We start from the raw sequence: 21,741 nt of genomic DNA on the forward strand, positions 1-21,741 counted from the left end.
CTTGTCCATGTTTATTAGGTTGGTGTACCTTGATTTACTGTTAAAAAGGACTTGGCTCCAAACAAAATTTCAATAGCGCAAAGGTCTTGTTCCCTTCATAAGTGCAACATATTGGATCATTTCTTGATTTTCACCAGTTAATATCAATGCACCCTGTCAACTCTCTCATAAGGTTCCACATTCAGGAATGAATTCTCCCATGGGAATCGTAGCTGTAAGCCAAGGTGTTAAAAATACAATTGGGCAGTGGCTAAAAATTACTGAGAATTCTAAATTCACAACAATAAAATACTCTGAGCCTGAAATAAAATAAGATATAGATATATGAAGTGGTAGTTCTTAGGAAAAGCATCTGGATTTGGATTTATAGTATTTTTCACTCCTTGGCTTGTAGCTTGCACATTCAGAAAAAAAATAAACGTGCTTCGATTAAGAAGCACCAGACTTTCTTTTTATTCAAAAAAGTGCTGCAGTAATGTGTTTCAAGTCAATCTTTGTTACAACACAACAGAGGAACGCTGTTTGGGAAGTGGACATTGTAAAGGTTAATTTGTCAGCCTGTTTGGGAAGTGGACATTGTAAAGGTTAATTTGTCACATCTGTTTACAAAACACATATAAAAAAGCTATCTGAACAAATGTCTTATTCTTGTCTGATTGGCTCCTCTGTCTGCAATCTCTGCAAATAACTTAGTCACACAGACACCATCGTTTACATAGGATGGGTGTCTCAGTTTAATTGCACTCTTCTGAGAGGAAGACTTAGCCAAAATGCTGTAAAAATAAAACTACTAAATTGAAGATATTAAAGAAAAACAATTGATGAGGAGGTTCTTCAAACTATAGATCCAGCTATTTGAAACTGACGTTGGTGGTGTCCTGCTCTGTGAGAAGCACGAAAACAGAATATTCTCTGGAGTATTAGTAGGTTTGTATATTATTCAAAACCTATTTTTAAAATGTCTTTAAAAACTTCAAGGCAATATACAATATCTTCACATTATCTTTAAAAACTTTCTTATTTATTAATATCTTACGAAGTGCAAACATTACACAGAGTATGAAAATGAATGCAAAAGCTTCGTTTCTAAAAACACTGAACTGCAATTTCCAATTTCAACAATTAATTTTTTGCAATATCTGTATTATTTTCTCCCTAAATGAATCCTTTAAATGTTCTATAAACCAAACATTATTACAAGCGCATCTTGTAAATCAGCGCTTAAAATAACTTCATAAATATTCATTGTGCATTTCCTCCAACCACAGCATAACACTTTGGGCAAGATTTAATCAGGTTTGTGGGAAGCAGGGGGTGGGGGCATGGCGTTTTTGGTCAATGACTGCATTTTACTGGCTCTTGCATGCATCTTGTTCCCTTAATTCTTTGAAGGCTTAATATGGGTGAAGGAAAACAACAGCATGAACTTGTAGCCCAGACTGAAAGCATGGTCTGACCTGTCCAACTGGCATTGAACAGTTGTATATTTCAGGAACTTTACCTGTCAGGTTCAGTTCTTTATAATTTCAATCATTTTTAAATTGATTTTATAACCTTGGTTATAAAACTGAATGCAAAGGGCTTGAATTACCTTCAGGTGTTGGCACGCCTCTGCCTTGGGCTTCAGCCAGTCCTATTGTTTCTCCTGGGGGGGAGAAGTCTGCATCTTCTGATGAAAGGAAAGAAAAAAACACTCTAAATTGATTTGAACCGCTTTTGTTCTCGTCTTTCAGGTCAGTGTTTGTATGTACCAATCTTGGCTGTGGTATCCAAAACCTCACAGTAGAAAAGATCCAGTTTGAATAAACTTTTCAGAAGCCAAGCGTACCAAGAGATTATCTCGGAGAAAATTTGGAAACTCTCCATGGGTCCACCAGTTCTCACCAAATTCTTCCAAATGCAATTTATCTGGCGCAGAAAACCATTTCCTAGACTTTGTTCAACTGATTAATGATGCACTATAAGCTGATTCCATCATGGTTACCCAAATAAGCAATCATCAGCAGTCAGCTGACAGAAGAACAGGAAGCTTGGTTCTGTCTAGAATACAAGCATCTATTACAGATGAAGGAAAGGAAGTGAACTCCAAAAACATTGCTGAGGAAAGAGGTGAAGGCAAATTGGATTCTTAATTCGTTACAGCTGGTTTGTGAAAATTTAAGGAAAACAGTATGAAGGGGAACCAAAATGATTTAATGGGAATCACATTTACCAACACCAGAAAAGGCAGAGAAAAAATGGTTTAGGGGCGACCAAAGCATGATGAATTTTGACCTTAGGACACAGTTGGAAATTATGTTATATAAATCAAGATACTGTGTGAACAAAACAAGAGGAGCAACATAATTCATGGAATGAAGAAATCATTTTAATATACCAGCTACATAATATGCAAATATATGTAAATGCATAATATAGTAAAATTGGTAGTAACATATAAATCAGCAACCCTTACATTACAGTGTTGAAATCTAAACCTTCCCATCTTAATACCAGTTTGTAAATACTGGCTATTCGACTGGTGTTGTAAGTAGTGTACCAGCTTGGAACACTTCTAATTACTTAGTGAAAACTAAAAATGAATTGCTTTCTTAAAATAGTACATAACTGCAAAGATAAAATGCAGATGCTTGTCAGGAAACATTATGTTTTTGTAAATTAAGTGCAAAAAACTGTTTTAAAACAAACAATAATTAGAATGCTGAATCTTTTCCTGTGCGAATATAACCCAGATAATTTAGATACCAAAATTTAACCAGAATGTATGTTCACCCCATTCATAAGAAGTATGACAAAAAAATGTTTGATTGAAGATATTTAGAAAATATATATAAATCAATGCATGTGACTATGAAGCACCTCACATTTACAGCTGTAGCTTCTTGGGTCAGTCTGTAATTATGTAGTGTATGACTTCCCTAATCTTCTCTGGAATGTGCCAGAGGGTCAATTATTATTAGATTAATAACTAGGTTATAATGTCATCACTAAATCAACACCCTCTCTCTGACAATTCAGATCTTCAAAATCAAGGAACAAAACAAGCTTTCAGGGCAATGTCATGTAAACCATCCATGAATTATTTTTTTCAGTAAGTGATATAATTTGTTCATCATGGCTGGGAGTGTAATTATATTTTACAGCATAATTTACTAACTACTGTAAATCACAGAAAAATTAAGACACAAAACAACATGGAATAAATCACTTTGCTTCCTGCCAAAAACTAAGGCCTCAAATTCATATCACATAGCAAAGCAAAGCAAAGGGACTCTTTGAATGAATTCTCAATTTAATCATGTTAATTCCAGCATTAAGTTTGTACATTTTTTGGAATAAAAACTGTTATGGTACTCCTTTTCTACCCTGTTACAGAGAGGACTTTCATTGTACAAATGTATTCACTGTGGTCACCACAGTATGTACCTAGATTAAAAGTTTTCTTGCATATATTAAAATGTTAGTTTAGCATGTCCAGCTCCTAAGAATATATAGCATGTTACTTCACTGCATAAATTCAAGCAGCACTATAATGTAATTGTAATTAAACAATTACAATTAAACACTTTTTACATTGTACTGTAAAAATCTAACTGCATCTAAAGGGAATTAAAGATATCTGCAAAACTACAACCTTTCCAAAACCCTCTAGCATTACACATCAATGTACCTACACAGTGCTCATTAATTTAGAATGAATTGAGAATGCAGTTAATTCAGGTGGCACAGTTAAGGAAAAGACAATTAAGAGACAAGTAGGACTCTGACCAGTTTAAGGAAATAAGTTATGGAAGAACACTTCTTGACTGTATGCATCTAACAGTGTAGGCCTAATCTCAAATTAATCACTGGGGTTTGTTTAATAATGTGTACGTATCCTATCTTTGTTGGGATAATGCACAATTAGCATACATTAGGACTGGGAAAACAAGAGAAAAACTAGAATCTACACAGTGCTTTATTTAATATTTTATTTGAACTGCTTGTAACCCTCTAGAATACTACATAAAGTCTCTCAGCTATGACTCTCCTAACATGCTTAAAACAAACATGTGACAACTTGAAATCTGACCTTGAGTGGAGTTCCTCAGTTTCCCAGGAGAATGCTACAAGATGAATGACCTACTTTGCTAAATACTAGATAATTAAAGTAATTAACATTTAACCATGGTCAGCTTTAAAAAAATGATAATGGCAGCAGTGTTAATAAAATCAAACAGATTCCTCTGTTATCTAAATCTTGTCACACATCGACCATCTAAAGAACGCCATTTAGAGAACATTATAACACATGACATGACACATTACGTTTTTCTTAATAAAAAGTCCCCAGATACATTTATCCTTTCGATTAACCGCAAGTGACATTTCAATTGGTGATAGACAAGAATGTTTAGAAATGCTATATTGTGTAAGGAAATGCAGAGAAAAGAGTGACAAGCATAATGAGCTTTGTTGTCCAGCTAGTGTTTCAGCCTTAACACTTAAGGGTACCTTAGGATGTGTCATATCTAATGCATAACGTGCAGTACAAGCACAAAACACCTCTGCCATTACATATCAGCCTATGGACCCAGAGCACCTGAACACAAAGCCCACAAATGAACTAACTTTTTCAGTTAACAACCTATTAAATATTTTTGCTGCTTCTTTTTCCTCAAACTGAGCATTGCTGACCCCTACGAGAGCCTACAGACATTCAGGAGAGTCCAACAAAGAAGCCTCTGTAGACCCGCGTTTCAGCTGTTAATCTGATTACTTTGGCTGTGAAGGATGTAGGGCACTTTGACCACTGAATCGTTGCCTTTCACTGAAAAATTCTCCCGTTGCAACATCCGGCGCTCCTGGCAACCAGTGAGAGCCACTGCTCCACAGGCTCATAAAAGAGAACGCAAATGAAAAGAACAGCAAAATCCTCCACTAGAAGACACCAGACCCTTGGCCCTTCAGTAAGCAGCTTGTAATCACCTTGACGTTTACTCTGGAGAGATATTACTGGGAGAACATTTTGACAACATTGCAGAAATAATTTTGAATGCTAAAAGAGTTTAAGCCTGCATATGCAAAGAAAAAGCATATTTTCCTTTTAAAGGCTTGCTCTCAGAATAGATAAGTTTCATCCATTTTGTTTTTAATTTCTGTGATACGAACCTATTAAACCCACACTCATATTATGTTATTTACACGTACTGTAGCACAGTCCTAAATGCCTTTCTCATCTGCTTGATATACAGTTCTGTAACAAAGTGTACTTTGTGGTTGGTATCCCTCAACACATTATAATGACTTGCCTTTGAACATTCCATAAGCCAAGGGTAAATGTTGTTTAATAATCAGGTCACAACTAGAAGATAGTTCTGCTAGTATACCACATCCTGTCTAGGATACCAAAGCACTGCTGTAATACGGAGCTACAAATTGCCTTTGGCCTAGCATCAAGCTAATGGAGTCCTGATTTATTTAAATGTTGATGATACCTCCCAGTACACCCAAGGAATGCTGCAACTGGAACATTAAAAAAAACTAACAAGAAATGCTCTCCATGTGTGCAGATCATTAATGAGTTATCTGCTAGAAATTCACAATGCAGCTGTAGGGGATGAGCAATACGTCTCTGCCCAATGTCAGGGAAGCATACTCCTGAAAACAAGACTGCTAACTGAGGAAAAATTCATTTCAAACTTTTCAAACTTTATATTCCCAGCCCCAAATCTAACAAATTCTCCTCTTGCATCCCTTTGGAACAGAATGTCCTAACACAGTGGTTCTCAAACTTTTTGGACCAAGTACCACCCCTAATCCAACCAAAGCATTCAAGTACCACCTACAAGTCATCATCTCATAGGAACCCAAGAAATTCTCAATGACCAACATGAGCGCGCGTGCACACACACTCACACATACATACTGTATAATAAATATTATAATAATAAACTTTATTTGATATAGCGCCTTTAAAGGTGGTTTCTCAAAGTGTTTTACAGAAAAAAAACATTAACAACAACTGATAAAAAAGCACCATTTCAGTGAGAGGGGTGAGCCTGTTTAGTTGAGCAAAGCAGATGTGAATTAATTTTTCGAGCCTTGATACAATTCACAACAAGTCTAACAGATATTAAATCGTCAGGCATTTTCTTGAAGGCAAAGGTCTCACGGTGGATGTTGTAATGCGTACATTAATTTCTGGAGCAACCTATCTAATTCGTGCAACTACACCGTTATGTCGGCTTGTCATTGCTCTAGCACCGTCTGTACAAACTCAGACGCATTTTATCCAGTCGAGGCCATTCTCTTCGATAAATTCATTCAGAAGCTGAAATATGTGCTCTCCTGTAGTTCCTGTTGGTAGCGGTTTACAGAACAGAAAGTCTTCATGGGACATGCCCTCAAACCCGTATCTCACGTAAATGAGCAAATTGGCCAAATCGACTACAGACTCATCTAATTGCAGTGAAAAACATCTGCTAATCTTAACGCTAATCTTTTTCAGCACACACGACACAGTTTCAGGGTCATTTGGCGTACCACTTGGCGGCACTCCACGTATCACTGCCGGTAGGCGTACCACAGTTTGAGAACCACTGTCCTAACAAATAACCCAGTATGGCGATCAGGGATACTGTGATGTAGGAGATGCTCCTTTGGATGACACAACCAAGTTCCTATGACACAATTTGACAAAGCAGGAGTATTAACCCCCATGTCCTGGATAAATTCCACTTTGGGTTTGTAAAAATTGGTTTACCTAAATTTCCCCCATTTCAAACAGACTGGTGAAGTCAGTTTTCACTCCGCCACCTAATCTGTTTAGGGGGGCTGCCGCACATCACCCATACTACAAAAATTCAAGAAGGGAGGTTTGATAACATCCACCACAGCATTCTCTCCTCTACAGAATGTCTGTTTGTATGCCTGCCGTTGTAGAGACTCCCATTTCTCACTTTACACAGCTTACTCCTGCATGCCTTACTGAACTGGTATCATACCCAAAAACTACTTCCTGTTTGTTGGGTCCCCATTCCTTTTATTTTACTCCTGTTTCTCTGCCCTTTGCTCCTTAGTGCTTAACATAATAAATGACTCCCTGAGCTCTGGCATGGTATTGGTGGCGTCAGCTTTAAAAACTGCTGCACTCACACCAGTGTCTAAAAAACCCCATATGGCATTGGATGCCATATTAGGTAAACCTAACTGGTTCGTAAACCTAACCTGGCTTCCTGTCGGATTCGGAGTTGATTTAAAGCTTTCAAGGCTCTACAGGACTTGACTCCCCAGGAGCCGTCTGATATAGTATGTTATGTCTGTAATCCCCTCTGTACAACATTTATACATTTGATTCTGGATTACTATCCATTCTAACTGTGCGGGTGACAGGGCCTATTCTTGCTACACCAAAAAAACAAACCAGAAAGAAATCAGGTACCCAGCACCAATTCTTTCAAGGGTCATTTCAAAGAGTACATGTATTTTACAAAACCTTAAAAAAAGCTCAAGTAACATGGCACGACTTCAGTAGCTCAGTCCAGTAGCCTCGCTGTGTCAGAGTGTTAACCAATCTCAAAGAAGCACTTTTTGTAGGGTTTTACTTTTTCTGATAAAAAGAAAATGAATGTTCCTGTCTCCCACAATTTTAACATTGTTTTAAAGGTGTGTATGAACAGACTTAACCTGCGCTTTCTCCCAGTGGTGGCAGCAAACACTACTAACAGCTCTCATTATCACTCTGTAATCCTATCATATCTGTACTGCCAACTCTTATCAGCCATCAGGTCACTGCAACAGCAGACATCTGTCCAATCTCATTAGACAGCAGGATCCAGCTTGGTCCAGCCTTTTCTTTTCAGTGTCTCCAGTTTCTGAAGTTTATTATCTCTGGCAACAAACACTCATTCCCTCCTCTCATATGCCACACCTCACCTCTCCATGTCTAAAGAAAAATACTCCTTCTACTTTTAGCCTCTTAACAACTTTCCACACAAGTTAGAATTTCATGTGCACATAACATAATACTACAATACGGAATCTAATTTTGGACATCACACAGTTATAAACAAGCAGACACACTTTCTTTAAAGAAAAGTGACCACTCTGTATTCTACTTCATTAAATACCAAGAATGCATAAACCATGGTGAGTCTTTACAACTAGAAACTAGGCCATATTATAAGAACGTAAGAGAAGAAATCGGCTACATTAGGCCAGCCTGCCTGTGTTCCATTTTAAAAGGGAAAGAAGAGAAAATTCCAAAACCAATGGTATGTCATGTCAGTGCACAGTGGTTTTGTTCCCATTTTTTTCTGCACACACGTTCCTACACTTATGCAGAATTCTAGATTGATTAAATCAAAATAAAGTGGAAAAAACATTTAACAATTTCCTGTAACTTTTGAACCACTAAATTAAGAAATAATATATTATTTTCTTCCATGCAATTTAATGCAGGACAAAAGTACAGGAAACAGCCATTGGAAACCATTGCACTTTTTTTCCCCTTGACTTCACTGAATCATGTTTTGTTCTTTGGCAAGAAGGAATATTTTGTGACTGCAAACAACCCAATGACAAACACTCGGCAAACTAATTCTAATTTATGCCACACTTTTTAAATATTTGTAGAATTGTGTAATGCAACAATGGTTTTGAACAATTGTTTTATATCCCTAGTGCAGTTATGAGTCAGCTTGAGTGAATCTGCCTGAAGGGTAAGACATATCAACAATTAACAGCCAGCTTTCCTTAGTCAGTTAAAATTACTTTCCATTTAAAAATACATACAGTGAAAAACCTATATAACCTAATGCAGGAAAAATAATAAACGAATAACTGGCATTTTGCATTTTTATTATTACTTAGGACAAGTACCCACTTCATATCATCCAGCACTTTCCATTTTATAAAACTCATGATCACTGTGCAGAGAACATGGCTCATTTCAAGATACATCCATTCAGTGACCAGATCTGAGGTTACTATGAGTTAAATGTTTTATCATAATGAGAAAGCTGTTAAACAGTAACAGCATGCAGATCAACACGGAGGGGTGAAATCTTGATAAATCACTGCACCTTCCCAGAGGCCTGATTTTTCTAGGAAATAAACAATGATGCATTCCTTCATCTTCCTGGAACAGTAACGCTTAACAACTTCAAAAATTGATTAAGGAACTCCTGTATAAAATTAATTCAGGCAATAACCCCCAATCGATAAATCTGCAGGAGAACCTCGATTTTGAAATCTCCAAGTGATAATCATTACAAAATCAAATCTCAGCTTGCTCATGTTTGCATGTTTTTTCAATCTCTGTAATCGAACTATGATCCTAATGGTCTGCATGTGCTTTAATATCACCACATTGATAGGGTTAACAAATGGTTAAACTACCTTCTCTTTTCCAATTTCTTTCGGTATGCTGAATTATCTTACACTGTAATATCTTTCTGATGACTGAGAAATAGTAACTGTCAAATAAGAAAGAAGTACACCAAATTGCAAATATATTTTTCACTTAAATTTACCATGTAAATTATTACATGAACCATTTCCTTTCTTTACTTTTGTCGTATTAAACTGCTGCAAAACTAAAAATATCCTGGAAAATCTAGAGGCCTGATGAATTCTATAGTGCTTTGCTTTATGAGCCAGGCATAATTACATATCACTAGGAATGTTCAATTCTTCAGATCTTTTGCACAAATTATGGTATAATGACAGATCTCTCCACAGACAAACTTTGTTCCAAGTAATATTAGAGGTTTTGTGTTTATTGCGAGGAATTCTGGTAGTCATAACAGGACAGCTAAATTTAAAGCACAACAGGTTATTAGACAAATAGAGAACATGGGCAGAAGTGTAAACACCCCAGTATGAGCACCACACCCACAACCACTGTTCCAGCACCCCCCAATACCAAAGTTTCAAGGAAACACTTGCCAGGTCTTCATTCACTAAATGTTCATCATAGTAAAAGTGAAATGTGGCTTATAATGACCAAACCTAACATACAAAGACTGCACAGACAAACTATTAGAAATATTTTTCATGACTGTCCTTTTTCGCTTACGCATACAAATACGAGAATGTCTATAGGTTTTTATAAGACACTTTATGCTTTATTTCCACATTTCAGTGCTTAATATACATTAGATCTACAATCACTCTGAAAGTAATGGAAACAAAATTTAATGTAATGCATCTTCCTTAGCCGTCTATATGAACCATCTCAGCCTGGATTGCCAAGAAATTCACATTTCCCCCATTCTACAGTTTTCTAGTGAAATGAGAAAGACATTGTTGGAATGCTCAGGATTTGAATTAAAAGATTAAACAAGTTTATAATTTGTACTGTTCTAATCCAATAAAGAGACTGGTATGTGGTTCACAGAGGGTCTGAACCAAAAGTTCAACAGATAACATAATTGTTGCCATACAAGTGTATTGGTATAAATGTAATTTGGGTGATCAAACTAAGGAAACCTCTTCTCATTTCTTGCATCGGATAATTTTATCATTTTGTTTTCTGAAAGATGAAGAAAACTATATAAAGCATATGCTCAAGTTTTATCTGTGAATGATTAGAGATTCCAGTGATCTAGTAACAAGCCAAAATATTGTACTTGGTTCCCATTTCCACAAACAGCTTCTTTTTAAAATGTGAAGGTTTCAGGTTTTGGCAAAAAAAAGAGGACAACTTTGGACTGCATTCCTAAACCAGAGCAATTTCTTTTCTGCATGTTCATCAGAGAGAATGCCAGTGGAGATGGTCTGAAATGTTTTCCCTGTGCAGGCTGAGACTGATCTGAACCATTTCCTTTCCAAAAAGCAGTCAACTTCCAAATCCAGCTGATTTTAATCACTTCACTCAAACACCCTCCCAAATTTTCTTTCAATCAGGAATTTTTCCATCGGGGTCTTTGCTAAATTTATCAGATGAATCAGAACACAGGCACCAAACAAAGCCATACAGATGATGAAAACGCCAGTAAAGACTTGCCATTTAATATCTCAAAAGGGTCAGTTACTTCCAATTGTAAAAAAAACAAACAACGTGACTGGAATGTACAGGTCCAAAGCACACATCTTTAAACAATGAATTTGTCCATGAAATGTCATTGGTGTGAACTTTAATATAGATGGGAAAATGGCTTACTTGTTCATTTACCGGACGTCAAGCAATACATACAAATCTATAGCAATGCACTGTCATGAAGTCTGTGTCATAATAAGAATGAGTAATAAGAAATAAGTCATCCCAGGACCCTTGTCTGCACACCACCATCTCTTAAGAGATGCATACCACTTCTGAGAAGTCTTTTGTTCAATGCAATTATTTTTGGTTTGCTTGATGGCATCCAAAGTCATACTGCATCTTCTGCTTTCAATTTTTTAATTAATTTATTTTCAAGCTAAATTTAAGTTATGTATTTTCAAGCTTGGTTTATCACTCCTCGAGTTTCTCCTCAGCAGCTATAAATGATCACCAAAAGGAAAAACCAATACATGATCCGTGGATCCTATTCCTACTGCATTTCTGTATTCACATTTTGCTATTCTCTGCTCCTTTTTTATACACATCATCAATTAATCATTAAGACCTAGAATTGTTCCCACGACGCTTGAAAATGTGGTTATTATATCTCTGTTACAAAAGCAGGACTTACACTCCAGTCTGCTCAGTAATTATTAGCCAATATCAGACTGAACCATTTTTGGCAAAGATTCTAGAAAGGGCTGGTATTGTTCTTATAAAGTGACATAGCTTCTAACGTGCAGTAGTAGCCATTTAAATCTGGTTTAAGACTGAGGCACAGTACAGAAACGGCTCTTGTTAAAGTTGAATGATCCGATCCAATAATGACTACTGATTGGTTTTTTGTACTAATCTTGTCCTACGGGGCCTCAGTGAAAGCTTTGGTATTGTTGATCATACCCTCTTGATGAACAGATTGAAGACAGCTGTTGATATAACTGGAACTTATTTGTCAAGGTTTAACTCTTTTCCAACAAATGAAAAATGTGTTCCAACTGCATAGTTTCTACTCGGCAACAACACTGGTCAGGTTTGGAGTCTACAGGGCTCCGGTCCTGTTCTTTTCAGTATCTGCACGTTATCAATCCTTTGTAGGTATGGCATGGTATTTGTTTTCATTTCTGTGCTGACTGCCCACCAAATTTATGCTCACACAAAACCTGATATTAATCAAACACCCTTCTGTCTTGTCACTGCATTGGTTATAATGAAATGGAAACACCAACGTTCTTACATATGACCTCTGACAACACTGACTGAAGGTATGCTGATTAGCTCTTCTTATATATTCCAGAAATATGTCCACCTTAGTTTGACTGTCAACAGTCCTAGATTCAGTCTAAGTACTGAGGTCAGAAATCTTTGGGTCATCTTTGAACTGAGCCCTGAATTTAAAGGTCAAGTTTGTAACATTGCTCCTATCCATTCACACATCTCCTAATCTGATGCTGGAACAATAATGCATGCTTTTGCCTTCCTAGGCTTCAGTTTTGTAATACGGCGCTTTCTGGTGTATCCAGGCATATTCTGAACATGCTGTAACATGTTCAGAACTGGGTTACACAGATCTTAACTAAAACTAAAATGCATGAGCATGTATCATTTATCATGTACTTCTCACGCTCATCACTTGTGAAGCTCTCTGTGGCGACTTGTTGCAAATGGCACTTTACCAAATAAAGATTTGAATGATTGATATCGCTTATTTAAGCCTTCCTTTTACTGGATCCCTGTAGATTTCAGAATAATATTCAAAATACTGCTGCTGCTGCTCACAATTAAGGGCTTGAATGGTTTGGCTCCTGGCTACATCAGTGAACTGCTAACTCCCTATACACTTCCAGGTCATTTGCACTTTTTGGACTCTGGCCTATTTTCAGTTCCCAAAACAAGTTTCTGGTACTGAGACACTGCACTGTTTGATCCTCCAAGGTTAAAGAATGCTCCTCCTGAAAATATCAGATCTTGCATGTCACACGTCACCTTCAAAGTCTGTCTTAAAGTGCAGTTTTGTACTCCGTTTTTTCAATTCTGTTTAACTTTCTACATCATCATCTGAAGTGCCTTGAGAAGATGTGTCACGAAAGATTTTTTTTATGTAAGGAGTAGATGAGGAAATATTATCAAAATACTAATTAGCATCTACAATGACTTATTTTTATTTCAGGTTTTACCAATTATACTTTATATATCTCTCCATGGTAAAGCTAAATTCTAGTGAATCCTGAATGTCTAGCAGTGTCCCTCAGTAAGACACTTCAGAATAACTGGCCATGGCTCACTCACACAGACTGTATAGTGAAGGTGAAGCAGCACTGGAGACCACTTCACTCTGCATCACACTCAGTATGGTGGCATGAGTTCGAAAAACCCAAGAGGCTAAACTTAAGATGCACAAATGTGGATTAAAGTGAGAAAAATGATTACTGAACGCATTCAAAGCAAAAAAAGCCAAAAGGGCAAGGAGAACATAAAATCGCACAAATCTATACATGAATTTGGACAATCTGAAAATGATACAGAAACTAGGAAGTGTGTTAAAAAATGATATATATAAATATACAGCATTAGCTGCAGAACTACCAATCATAACTTCATGTGTTTGCAGCATATAACATCACAGTAACAGTAACACAACATAATATCACACCTGAAGAAGGCTCCACAGCCGAAACGTTTCCTTTCTTCCTTTTTTCAGCCTGGAATAAACCTTTAACTTGTTCCTTTGCACCCTAGGCATGTTGACACAGCTACCTACATGAACCACAACACAATATGTTTAACACTTTTCCGCATTTTTCCTTTTGTATGCACTTTCAGTTATACTTAAGGACAGTTGATAGAAGCAATTTCCTACATTTTTTATACTGCATATACATTTATAACCTTATACCTGTCTCAACTGACAAGGAGAACAAACATGATTAATACATGCAGGATAAACAGTTTAAAATCGGATTAAAGAAAAATTGTACATGAGGTTTTTATGGGTTCATATTCTTGATTTTTTCATAAGCTGTAAAGAATACATCAATTCATAAGCCAACATGATTTAATCTGTTGAAGTAACAAAACTAAAAACGATTTACTCTTGCCAGCTAAAACATAAAGGACATGAGTTATCTCCCTCTTCAAGTAGATCAAAGCTGAGGACTGCCCTGAAATTCAAAGTGGAAAACTCCCTCTGGGTAACGAGATCTTAAAGAGTCACAAAGCCAAATCCAGAAGTCCATCCTAGAAGCCGCACACAAAATGTCCAATAAATATCCAAAGGTAACACCAGTTAAAATACATAAAGACAGCCCTAGCTACCATTTCTTTATAATAAAAGGAAAAGGCGTAGCACCTTTTCCTTTTATTATCATTGATTTTGTCTCTTAAACATTTCCTTTAGGGAATATAATAAGGAAAAAGAAGCATAAGAAAAAAAATAAGTCCTGAATTTCTCTCTAGAGGTGAATGGAAAAAGCTGAGCTTACTGCATGTGTCTGGACATCTACTGCATACCAATACATACTGTACAAAGAAGGCACTTGCTTCACAAAGAGAAAAGCATGAGATAGCAATGTTTGCCTTGAAAGGCTGGATAATATAAAAGCAAAATATAGCTAAACTTCTGAGCCCTTACAGAATCTTTCCAATATACAGTGCTGCAGGTTATACACTGAATAGCTTCTGGCCTGCAACATTAATACATTGTTAAAACATGGAAAACAAATCAACATTCATATTTTTTCTCAAAGGAGGCTGATGATTAAGATGTTTCCGTAACTGAATTGCCCTTTTAACCCTTATGTAGACTGGGGGCACACATGTGGTACAAGGTGATTCAGTCCATGTTAGAACTAATGGACAGGCCTACGTGAAAGACTCAGTCTCCCAAGCTGTAGTTTTCTTTTAATCAGACAAGGTAGATTAATTCAATTTGCAGAGAAGATTCAAGGCTTTTTTTTACTTAAATGACATGCTTTAGGGCTGAACTGGAATTCCACCCTTTGCAATTTCTCAGGAAATTAGGTATTTTAACCTTTAAACCAACTGCTCAGTGTAATTTCCTGAAAAAAACAAGTACCAAATTAACTTTTTATTTTTCATTGCTAACCATGTGCAATCAGGACCAAAGCCACATAATACATTTTTACAAATTTCATCCCCATAAAGGAGTCATGGTGTCTTTGAGTGTCATTACTTTGGTATGCATACATCGTACCTGCCAATAAAAGTGTTTTGATAGTACATAAACAACACACAATTCACCCGCATTATACTACCATGCATTAATGAAAAAACAACTGATCTTTCTTTAGTTAAAGGTATACAAAGAATGTACAGGACTATGAAAACAACAGAAGAACTATGAAACTCTATTGGAGCATGAGAACAATCATTATTTACAGTGTACCCTAATGCATACTGTATAATCTCAACAGAAAGCATCATCTTTCACCAAAGTAGAAACAGTCTCTGGAGACTCTCAATACCCTATGAAGAAGTACAAAGATTAGGACTGGACAGGTATTTCGAGCTGAAAACCATTTATAAGAATACTAAAGAAAGGGGAAACTTTTCAGAGAGCATTTTTCATCCTGAGGATCTCATGGGGGAAATGGGTTCTGCTTCGTGTGAACCTTTCGGAATCAAGCTTCTTGAATAAATAAACAGTTTCAGGGGAAAACGTCCCCAGGCTGAAACTCTAATGAGTTAATTTGTGTATGCTGGAAACTACTTATCAACATGCAACTAAAAAAAATGACAGACTGAGTGAAGGGCCTCTTTTCCTTAGTAATTTTTTAAAAACCATTTTAACTAGAACCATTGTCTTAATTTACTAATTTTTCTCTCCCCTCTTACATTTTTAGAACTATAACATCACCACCTAAAACCTCCTACCGCAGTGGCATGCTATTTTAACCTTAATATGTGTACATGTTAACAGTTACCAATCTAAGCAGGGGACAAAAAGGAATTTTGAGATTTTTAATGTTAATAATAGGTTCAGGACAATATAATTGGGGATCTCCCCAATTTCTTTGAATTCCATACTTTCACTCTACTCCTAATCCAGGCAGCGCTTGAGGAAGAATTTCTTCTTTGTTAGATACTGACGGCACCCAATGCCAAGAGCTTTTTTTCTCTTTTTGTACTTGTACTGTGGTTTGTGTAACCAAGGTACATAATTATTACTCTGCTAATTTAACATTCCCACTTAAAGAGCCGATTTGAAAAAAAAAGCTCATGTTGAACAAAGGAAAGTTTCAGTGTGAAGAATGGCATGGCTTTAGGTGTTAGTTTCATAGTCGGAGAGTTTCCTGTGACTGGCACAGCCATGGTAAACCAGTGACATGTGATACTGCCGTGCTCACACACTTAAATACTGAGGATTTTGGTCAGAGAAAATGCTCCAAGGGCAATACACATCTGAATATGGTTCAAATTTCTTCTTTTTATATACATGTATTCCTCTCTCTCCTGCCTTAAATACACACCACAAAAGACTGGTTTGCATTTTTATCATTACATGGATCTACTCATTTCATTTTCCATGGTTTTCTTAGTTTTGGCAAAAAGAAGCATCTTGGCCTCTGAAAACCAATAACCATATTTTCTCCTCTTGATTTGTTAAATGAAACACTGGCATACAGGCCCATTGAATGATTTTGGGGGGAAAAGAGTGATTCAAGGGCTTTATGTTTGTGACCTGGAAAATACACACCACCTAAGGAACCCAAAAATAAAATGCATCAATATTATACTTATCACAAAGCCTAATGGTCATTAGTCACAATGAGCCAGACTTCTGAGGCCTACCCAGAATGCCAGAGTTTGGACTGAAAGCTGAAACAACATGTAGACATTAACCATCAATCAGCACTTTGAAAAAACTGAATCAAGAGATACCTTGACCAAGGATTTTCAGAACAGCTAATGACACTATAATCATAAGGTGTGATTCCCTGCCTTTAGGATAGGGAATTTGTGTATAAGGTCACTATTTTTTAACATTCATGAAAAGCATTAGTGAACCAAAACATCCGTAAGGTGCTTTTTACTTTTCTGATCTAGCCCATGTGCAGTCAAAGGATGAGTGGTGCTGCTGAAATATAAGGCAATAATGCTCCTTTAAGGCACACTGTGACTGCGTGCAAGATGAGAAATAAAATGGTTAGCTACCTCCCAGCCTCTGCGTTTTGCTTTCAATTACTCATAACTCCTGTCACATTGCTGTTTGTTGAAAACATTTATTTAAAAATGTTCTCGAATGCTTGCACTTCTCTGCATTTATTCCTGTTTTTAAAGCACACCTAAAGGGCTCTTTGTTCAGAATTATGTCCTCCATGTGCCCCCACGTTGACCCTTTGCTTGAGTAGCTGTAAAATTAAAGTCAGTTCCAGAGCAGCCTTACACTAAAACCTTACATTGCTACATATCTGACACCTTATAAAACTATAACTGGGGATCCAGAGCCAGAATTCCAGCTGTTATTTTAGATCCTTGCCCCTTAATTTGAAGACAGTGCTGTCTGAAACTTGTGGCACCACTTTCAAGTCCTGTAGAGTGGAAGTATCAGAGCCTGTACAGAACATAGTTAAAACGATCAAAAACATTACATTTTAATGCATCTAAGTTTCCTGTGTTATATACTTTTAAATAATATTATACCTGAAGATTAGACTCCATCCTCTAACAGCAGAGCTACAAATATATTTAATGTTTGTTTGACATCAAGGTCTATAAAATATGTAAATGTTCCCTGATGAAAAGAATGCAGGTAGGCGCAGGTTGTTCTCATGTTTAAATTACCTCTGTATTACCAGATAGTCTCCAAGGACATGAACCATTCATCTGAAAATCTAAATGCTGGTTCTGGCAGGGTGTCAAAACATACATTTACCAAATGTCAACTTTCTGCATTCGATCTCCCTTGCACTCTTAAGCCTGTAAGGAGCTATAAATTACAACTGTTGACACTTCTGCATAACCTAAACTTTCCACTCAGGAGAACAGTCTTTTTTCCCCTATTTATACTCATTGTAGGTGACTAATGCAATGTATGCAAAATACCTGAATAGCTCTTTATATAAGTGTACATTTTCATTTTAGCTAGGTGGGCTGTACAACATTCAGCAGCTTGAGAGGAACCGGCTGCTGGAGACAGATAGATTTTAAAAAAAACTAAAATTGGGAAAAACAAATATCAGCAGCACCACATTTCAGATGTAACTGTTTATATTTAGTTAAACAACTTAGGAACACCTAATGGAACTTTCCTCATTTTGCGAATAGGGTGACATTTTGGACCACTTGACAAGAATATGTTTTATCATCAATATTTCAAAACCAAGATTTCCACTTCTGCTAGACAACATCCCTAAATCAACATCAGAGAGAACACACGGGCTGAAAAGGCTATGGGGCACAAATTTAAGAAGAATTGTATTTTTAGATTTAGGATATTCAGTTTAATTTTAGGAATAATTTAGATATAATAATTATTGAAAGAAATTATATGTTATTTTTTAAATAACAGCACTCTAACACACACATGCCAGATGTACTAAGCATTTAAAAAAACAGGGCTTAACTTGCTCAGGCTAGCATTCCGGCTCACATAGGCCTTGAAATAAAATTTTCCTGATGTTTATCACTGACAAAGGTGTTGAAGGAAAACAGCTACCCTGCAGGGGAGAACCCACAGACAGACTACGGCTCCTTCTGTAATGTAACTTTCACAACACAGCTGTAGGGCCTGTAATTGTGCAGCTTTTGTAACCCGCTCATCACGCTGCATAAACACAATGTATCCAGAATATATCCAATCTGACACAAGTCTCACAGTGCAAAACTGGAGAGTTTGGGTCTTGACTCCCTGGTCCAGGATATGAGACTCAAGTAAGTGGAAAAAAAAACTATTAGTGAATTTTATGCTTTTATCTACTTTTTTATTATAATAAAAGGTTGTATATGGTGTATTTCTATCTTTATATTGTATAAAGTGTCTATTAGATTTTTCACTCTAAGCACGAGAACCTTTTTGTCGTCCATTTCTTAATCACTCCTTCATGCCTGACTGCGATACCCTTGAGTGAATTTCACTGTTGCCAAATCACCAAATTAGGCCATCAGGTGAAATGACTTAACCCACTGCATGTCATGCCTGATGAAAATCACAAAAGAAGAACACAGAAAGCAACCTATAAGCCCTGTTATTCTGGAGAACAACACCTTTGTGCCAATGGCATACTGAAGGCTGGACTTAGCACAAGTAAGCGTGTGAACAGCTAGAATTGTCTAAACTGGCAATATGCAGCCAAACACAGTCCGTAAATGATAAGCACATCGGTGGGACCATAAGTCACAGACCTTCATCACAAAAGTGTGATGGGCTGGGCTGTACTGTGTAGTTGCTATAGAACTCCATCATTAATTAATGGAGATTAATGACAACTTGACTACACAGTGCTATGAAGACAAAGTCCTGGGATGTAACTTCATTTCCCATGGGTTCATCAGACATTTGACAATATTGCAGCAAGGTAAAGCACATCCTCATGCTGGTCATGTAACAGTGGCTTTCTTGCAACATAATGTGACATGAGAAAGGGTTGGGAACCCCTATTCGCCCTATTGAGACCCAAACCCCATTTGACATTTGTAGAATGACTTGGGACGATAGCACCATTAAGGGCTCGGAGACCGGTAAAAGGAACATGGCTATCCAGGATATACAAGAAGAATTGGACAGAATCCCACAAGACAGCATCTGCAACCTGGGTTGCAGAATGTACAACTTGCACACAGTTGCCACACACCCTACTAGAATACAAGAATATAAAGTGAGCATAAAGGTTGAAAATGAGAGGAGGCCATTCGCTTCATATGGCCAGTTTGGAAGTCAGTTCAGTGGTTAATTTGAGGATCCCATCTAGTCATTTTGTTGAAAGAAGCCAAGGTATCAGCTTCAACAATATTTGGTCATCTTCTTCCATAAACCCAATACCCTTTGTGTAAAAACATTGGTAAATGGTTTTAAATTTACTAACACACAGACTCCAATCCTGTCTTATGGTTTGTGGTTTTCTGTTCTGAAGAAGTCCACTGGGCAGACTTTGTCAATGCTTTTGAGCATTTTGAGCACGTGTATCAGGTGCTCTCACAATCTTGCTTGAGACAAAAGATTGATCATTCTTCTAGCCAGTCTTTTAAACCCGAGGATGTACATGGTTGCTCTTCTCTAAACCAAATCCAGAGCAGCAATATTCCATGGTACTGAGAAAATAATTCTGCACTATTTTCAACTGTTTTACTTATACATGTTAAAATTCTAACATAACATCCCTTGACTTAAATTCTACACTTTTAATGATATGTCATTGTCTTTTGTTAGAGGGATGGAAAGCATAATAGAAAGGGAGACGTCGTTAAGTGAGACCTGAGAAAGAAACACATACAGTAAATACAGTATGTAAATGCTGGACAAACTGCTACTGTTTATTTTCTCCAAAAGGAATTCAGTTTCCCTTTCCCTAGGTCCTGGTGTCCTGTCACTGCCATCATTGCTAAAACTGATAATAACTGGACTTTCAGTCACAGAAAGGGAATTTTAATGATACTTTGTTTTTTTAACAAGATATATTTTTCAGTCAAAATTTACTGCCCCTCCCTAAACTTAATGATAGACTAGCACTACAAATGGGGGTCAGGTGCACTGAGAAACTTAGTTTTCTACTTTATTTAAAATCCACTTACGGCAATTTCAATTTTTCCAGCACTTTATTATGGAAATCGTTCAATTCCCTAAGACTGTATAGACATACATCCACCACTCTGTGCACCAGCAATGTAAACATTCCTGTACTCATAATCTCACTTAAAATGAGCTGCCAAATATTTTCGGTGTCTGTCAGGGAAGTGATGAGCTGTTAGATTATAGCTGATCCTTCAATAAACAGAATAAAAAGCCATATGGCATTCATACTTCATGGCCTGTCTTTATGGAGTCTAAATGTCAAGAAGATAATAAAAGAAAATCTGAATGTTTATTACAGACTTTTGACAACTGATAAGGGTCATTTTATAGTCATAATCCTATTTTGTTCATATTTAAACATCCAAAAATGAGTGTTTGCATTAATAATTTAAATATTCCCTCACATAAATTTCAGACACCAAACATTTTTTTCCCTTGTTTTTGTCACAAATATGTTTACTTGGGTAAGTGACAAGTTCTAAGGAATCAAGATTCCTAAAACACAAAAAAATCTCAGGCATTTTAATAGAAATGTGTTACTTTACATTTCAGCTGGAGAATTATAGAAATAAAACACACTCCGCCACCTACTACTGCGCCACCATACCGCTTATAATATACTGTATGTTATTAAAAAAAACTTAAATTCCTAATTGACTGACAGAGGTTCATTTTTTCAAAATTCCCCTTTACCTATTCCCTCTATTTTACTGTGCTGCTTCAAATTTGTTAAAGCTGTTAACTCATTTAAAAAACAACATGCATTCAAATGCAAAGAACACCATGTTGGAAAAAGTCCCTAAGAGCTTGTAAGTGATAATTCTTTCATGTTTCCTATATGCACTGCATTCCCTCTAGGGATTCCATTTCCATCTGTTTTCTTCTAATCGGCTGGGCTGTAAATCACACGTTGTACAGAATGCTGTCACGTTGACAAATGGTTACGGTGCAAAAAGCAAACTTCTAC

General features: G+C 36.7%; 1 protein-coding gene across 2 annotated transcripts in view; it reads right to left on the reverse strand.

The window, feature by feature from the left end:
• ror2 (receptor tyrosine kinase-like orphan receptor 2) overlaps positions 1–21,741 on the reverse strand; it is a 100,472-nt gene that overhangs the window by 38,609 nt on the left and 40,122 nt on the right. For both annotated transcript variants that reach the window (XM_088629814.1, XM_088629813.1), the window contains exon 2: positions 1,592–1,669. In XM_088629814.1, coding sequence (XP_088485940.1) covers positions 1,592–1,669 — 78 coding nt within the window. The remainder of the gene's footprint in view (positions 1–1,591; positions 1,670–21,741) is intronic.

This window comes from Lepisosteus platostomus, chromosome 4 (assembly GCF_059453375.1).
Source record: "Lepisosteus platostomus isolate fLepPlt1 chromosome 4, fLepPlt1.hap1, whole genome shotgun sequence".
Lineage (NCBI taxonomy): Eukaryota > Metazoa > Chordata > Actinopteri > Semionotiformes > Lepisosteidae > Lepisosteus > Lepisosteus platostomus.